Source organism: Geotrypetes seraphini, chromosome 2 (assembly GCF_902459505.1).
Source record: "Geotrypetes seraphini chromosome 2, aGeoSer1.1, whole genome shotgun sequence".
In the NCBI taxonomy this organism is placed as follows: domain Eukaryota; kingdom Metazoa; phylum Chordata; class Amphibia; order Gymnophiona; family Dermophiidae; genus Geotrypetes; species Geotrypetes seraphini.
In genome coordinates, this window is record NC_047085.1 from 380,968,439 (window position 1) to 380,974,438 (window position 6,000).

The 6,000-nt window shown below is 44.6% G+C and overlaps 1 protein-coding gene across 2 annotated transcripts in view; it reads left to right on the forward strand.

The window, feature by feature from the left end:
• EFHB (EF-hand domain family member B) overlaps positions 1-646 on the forward strand; it is a 120,227-nt gene extending 119,581 nt beyond the window's left edge. For both annotated transcript variants that reach the window (XM_033930668.1, XM_033930669.1), the window contains one exon: positions 374-646. In XM_033930668.1, coding sequence (XP_033786559.1) covers positions 374-535 — 162 coding nt within the window. In that variant the 3' untranslated portion in view covers positions 536-646. The remainder of the gene's footprint in view (positions 1-373) is intronic.
• The last annotated feature ends 5,354 nt before the right edge of the window (positions 647-6,000 follow it).

Consider the following 6,000-nt stretch of genomic DNA (forward strand, 5'->3'; position numbering starts at 1 on the left):
TTTTTCTAAGTTGAGTCTCAGTCTGAATTCAGACATCCACTGCTCCATCAGATTTAGTACTTCTGTTGCCTTGGGAGTAGCTTCCGAGAGAGAGTTAGCAAATGGGATGATGATCGTGAAGTCATCTGCGTAACTGAATAATTTTATCCCCAGCTGGGGATATTGTTATATTGTTATTTACTGATGATGGATAGCAAAAATTATTAATGCCATCTGTAACTTTTCAGTGATATCTATTTTAAAAATAGAGTAAATTTGACCAAATGTATTTTGTGGAAAAGGGAGGATGCCTGTTATTATCTGTTTCTCAAAACATGTTACATGAAATCATCATCTTCTATGTGAAAAATGTTTGCATGTGTAACTTTTACAGGTTGCAGAAATTTTCCGTAACGTTGGCGTGAACATTCCAGATGACACATTTGAAACAGTGTGGAAGCTTGCTGCCCAGAGACATCCAAAGAGAGAAGTCTGTGTGGAAACATTCAGAAATGTACTAGATGAGATACAAGCATCAAGCTTGAGAGCTATTTAAATATATATCATATAGCTCTGGGTATAATCCTTAATTTTAATACAGTTTCCATTTAACAAAATATTCTATTTCATGGTTACAGCATGCATCCTCTTTATTTCTTACTACTGTAATCATTGAAGATGTCAAATATATGTATTTGAATCAGTGTAATTTTTGTGTTATTTATTATAATACTGATTATTCTTCCTCCACAACAGTGTGTATATGTTTTTGTTCAGTTGTATTGAATTGACAGCCTTTGCCAATGCAAGTTGATTCTTGCTTAGTTGTGTGAGCTTTACTCCTATTGGTCATCATCTCACACATGGCTGGGATTACCAGACATCCAGATTTATGCAGATATATCCTCTTTTTAGAGGACTGTTTGGTGTCTGGATAGTTTCCTGGACTGGAGAGAGATTGTTCAGGTTTTGAACACACTCTCTCCAGTCCGGCCCTCGCCCGAGAAATAAATATTAATTGTGAATATCCTGACTGTCCTGTTGGCCTGTCCCCATGCCCATGTACCTCTTCTGGTGTTGCAATTTCCAAACTTCGGGAAGCCAACAGCTGACAGTGTTAGCAACATGATCCTGCTGCCATCAGCCTGCCCTGGAAACCTTCACTCTGCAGAGACTTCCTGTTCCCGCGTAGGCAGGATGCTGCAGAGTGAAGGTTTCTAGGCTAGGCCAATGGCAACAGGATCATGGTGCTAATGTTTCTAGTTGTCTGCTGCCTGAAGTTTGAAATTGCAGGACCGAGGAGGTATAAGGAGACACATGGGAGACTCAAGTAGGGGGCTAGAGAGAGATAGAGAGAGGCTGCGCTGAGGGGTGGAATGGGGTGAGACTAGTGTGAGGCAGGAGCAGGGCAGGGCACTTTGGGTGAAGCAGGGGAGGGATCATGGGCAGGGCCGGGGCAGATCATGTATTCTCTTTTTTTAGTTTACAAATATGGTAACCCTACACATGATCACCTCTCACTCAGCAGGGTCACATGCAATTTTCTGAATGGCTGAGCTTCTGCCTTACTCCCTTCTGGGTGTACCTGTTCCCTCTCTCTTGGTGTGCTGAAGAGAAGGAAAAAAAACATCTTTCTTTATCGTCCCTCCAGACCGGCACAGAAACGGATGGGTTTATGCACCTCTGCCTGCAGGTGGAGATTGAGACACTAACTTTTGGCATCAGTATAAGTGGGCTGTGCAGTCACTCTTACAATCAGTCTTTTCTCAGTCTCCTGCAGGTGGAGTGGTCTGTTTGTGCAGGCTGTGCTGAGGTGTGTTAATGCCTATTGGATCTGGTTAGTGAATCTTTCTTGTCCCTTTGTCTGCCTGGACTGAGCTTGGGGGACCCACTCGTGGGGGGGGTTTCTACCAACCTTGGGGGTATCAAACTCAGAAGGGTTGAATCCTTCCTCCTATTCCCCCCCTCCACAGATTTTTCTGAATCTAGAGGAGTCTCAACTGTACGCCTGGCCACCGATACTGGCACAGACTAAGGTTTAGAGTGCCTGTGGAGTCTGCTTTTTTGATACAGCTGGTTAGCTGTGAGAAGAAATAAAAAGAACAAATAAAAGACATAAGAAATAAAAGGAGCTTTGTAATGAGAAAAAAAAGGCCTGAGGCCACCATTTTTACATGACGTGTGTGGGTTTTTGACACTTTCATTATGAGCACTTCAAAAATGCAGAAAAAGTACATTTTCTGTGGGCGCCGAGCGGTGGATTCAACTGGTGTGTGCACGAAATGTTCAGTCGCTTCAAGGGAGACCTGGCTTCAGATGTTGGCGTACCGGGTTCTCCGCTTGCAAATCGCTTGTTGGCGGGGGGGGGGGGGGGGGGGGGGGGGGGGAGCCCCAGGGGGGGGGGGGGGAGGGGCAGGGTGAGCCCCAGGCTTCCCCTGCCGTCCACGCCGGAATTTCCTCAACAACTTTACTTCGGCTCTGGAGGCAAGTTTTTTTGCCTTTGTTTCTCTCCCTTTCCCTTGTGATTCCATTGCCTTTTCCCCACATCCTATATCTGCCACTGCTTGGCCTTTGGTCTAAGACTGTTGAACTGAAGCAGTTTCAGAAAGGCTCTTTAGGCACCTGGGCAGAACTCCTCTGTTTCAACAACACTTGATTGTTTGTTTATTTACCTTAAATAACAATTGAAAACTAAGGATTAGAGTCTTCTGTAGATATTGGAGTGGTTTAAATTAATGCTTCCCATGTCGGTCCTGGAGTACCCCCTTGCCAGTCAGGTTTTCAGGATATTCACAATGAATATGCATGAAATATATTTTCATACAATGAAGGCAGTTTATGCAAATGAATATCATGCATATTCATTGTGGATACCTCAAAAACCTGACTAGCAAGCTCTTCTGGGCGTGTGTGAATTACACCAGTCAGCTGTTAATTAAGAAAAGCCCACCACTCAACCTCTTTATTGAGGCCCCGCGGTGTAACTGTCTGCCATTTGTAAATCCATTGCTGCTCTTTCTTCCATAGCACTGCCGGTAGATTGCCTCCATGTTGAAGTTTGGTGCTTCCAGCACCAGGAACTTAAGATCAGCAATGCTATGAGTTTTTCATATTGATGTTGGGTAAGTGAGACCGTGTGATCTTCCCGACATATCTTGCTGAGGTGTTCCACAATCCTAGTGTGAATGGATCTAGTTGTGTAGCCAATATATAACAACGGGCAGGGGCATTTGATCAAATATACCACCCTAGTGGTGTCACAATCGGTATCCTCTCTCAATCTGTGTTATTGATGTAATTGAGGATGCATGAATGATTTTGTAACAATGGAATGCGTGCATCCAAAACTATGTCTGCAAGTGCTGTGGCCCACCACTGTGAGCCCACACATCTGGCCAGGACATTCAAAATATAATCTAGTCACCAGCTCCAAGATCAGGTCTAGGTCAGCCAATCTGCTAAGCAATGGGATCAGCCAGTAGTAGCCCTAATTCTTGGTACCCTTTAAGCTCATGGTAGTTCCCATGATCCCTCATTTCTCAAGGTATATGCAAATTAGGCTTCTAAAATTCAGCTTTGACTATTTGTTGTATATGCAATAATTACAGTATTAACAGTGTTAAACCACTGTTCTGTTTATACATGGTACAAAGCACATTTTATAATATTTGTACAAATTATTTTGAAAGCAAACACAATGATAACAAACTTTCATTGTTCCATGTTATTTATTCAGTTGCAAAGGTCACTGCTTCAGAATGAATATGTTGACTTTTCACAAAATAGCAAGGTGACCCAGCCAGATGAGTTGCATTTTTGTTTCTTTGCTTTCATACATACAGTTCCAAGTGTCCATATTCAAAGACGTTTAATGTCAACCTGACTCACAGCATGTTCTCAAAAGAGCAGGGGTGTTTGCAAGAGCAGCTTCAGTATTGCTTCGATGTCAGTGCATTTTACTGTCTTCATTTTTGAATGATTAAGTAGTACTAATGTCTTCTATCTGGAAGCCAGGCAGTGCTTTATGAGAAATTTACCCTATGTATGTAGCCAGTGTCTTACCATAGAAACATGATGGCAGATAAAAGCCGAATGGCCTATCCAGTCTGCTCATCCACAACATCCGCTATCTCTTCCTCTCTCTAAGAGATCTCATATGCGTAGGGTTACCAGACATCCAGATTTTCCCGAACATGTCCTCCTTTTGAGGAGATGTATGGGGGTCCGGACAGCTTTTCAAAACCTGGCACTTTGGCCAGATTTTGAAAAGTGTCCTCTAAATTGTCAGACAGGAGGAAATCCACACATGGGCGGATGCCACATGATGATGTCACGTGCTTGTGCACGTGATGTCATCGCATGGCATCCACGCATGCGCGGATTTCCTTCTGCCCAACGAGAGCAGGCAGTGGGTATGGGGCTGGGGTGGGATTAGGGGCGGGACTGTGGAGTAACGGGGCAGGGATGGGTGGAACTGGGTAGGTCTGGGGCGGGTCTAGGAGGTCCAAATTTACTATAGTAAAATCTGGCAACCCTACACATGCTTGTCTCATGCTATTTTGAATTCAGATTCAGTTTTCATCTTTACCACCTCCATTGGGAGACTATTTCATGCATCTACTACCCTTTCTGTAAAGAAGTATTTTCTTACATTACTCCTGAGCCTATCACCTCTTAACTTCATCCTATGCCCTCTCCTTTTGGAGTTTTCCTTCATTTGAAAAAGACTCAACTCCTGTACATTAATGCCACAGGGATATTTAAATGTCTTTATTCCTGAAAACCTTAAAAACCTTGCTATTTTCACACTATCTAAAAAAATTTACCTGCAGAGTCCACTAACCAATAACAATGCTAGACCTTTTTATGATAAATTTCTAATTTAAATTTTGCTTTATTCCTTATCATTTATGTACATTCTAGTCTTCTGACTATTTGTAAACTGAGTAGATTAGATTAGATTTATCATATCCCCTCTCTCTCATTTTTCCTCCAGAGTATTAAGATCTCTAAGTCTGTCTCCATACGATTTATGACAAAGCCCACTAACTAATTTTGTAGCAGCCCTCTGGACCGAAGGTGGGGTCTCCAAAATTGCACACAGTATTCCAAATGGGGCCTCACTAGAGATTTATATCTAATAAAACCCTAAGCCGCGCATGTGCACTCCCACCTGCGTGCTCCCATTTTCTGTGAGCTGTAGGGCACCGCAGGTAGGAGTGCGCATGCGCGCAAATCTCTCTCTCTTTCTCTCTTCCCCCTGAGGCGGATGTCGGCCGCGGCAGCTGTCGGCAGCTGCAGATCGCGGCGGCTGTCGGCAGCTGCAGGCCTCGGCGGCTTCGGCGGCTGTCGGCTGTCGGTGAAGGCTGCATGCCGTGGCGGCCGAGCATGGAGCATGGAGCCATCAGCAGCGGGTGGCGGTCAGCCCGAGAAACCCCTGACCTACAGGCCGGAGGGGCAGAAGAAGCTAGACTGAGGGAAAAAATGATGATGCACAGGGAAATGGAGGGAGAGGGAATACTGTGGCTGCTGCACAGGGAAGTAGGGAAGGAGATAGGAAGAAAGACACAGGGACAGGGGCAGGGAGAGAGACAGAAAGACAGACAGACAAAGGGGGCCAGGGAGGGAGAGAGACAGAAAGAAAGGCAGCAGGAGGAAGAGAGACAGAAAGAAAAAGACAGGGGTAGGGAGAGAAACAGAAAGAAAGACAGATATATATTCTAGCACCAGAAAGACAGACAGACAAAGGAGGCCAGGGAGAGAGACAGACAGAAAGAAAGACAGCGGGACAAAGAGAGAGAGACAGAAATAAAGACAGACAGACATATATTCTAGCACCCGTTAAAGGGAACAGGGACATGGATGCTAGACCACAATATGGATGGGGGGGGGAAGGAACATGGATGCTTGGCATGTGATGGGGGGAGAGGAGGGGACATGGATGCTGGACTGCAAGTGGGGCATGCTATTTCAGTATTATGCTTCCCCACAGTACATTTTCACTAGATATTTACTTTGCAG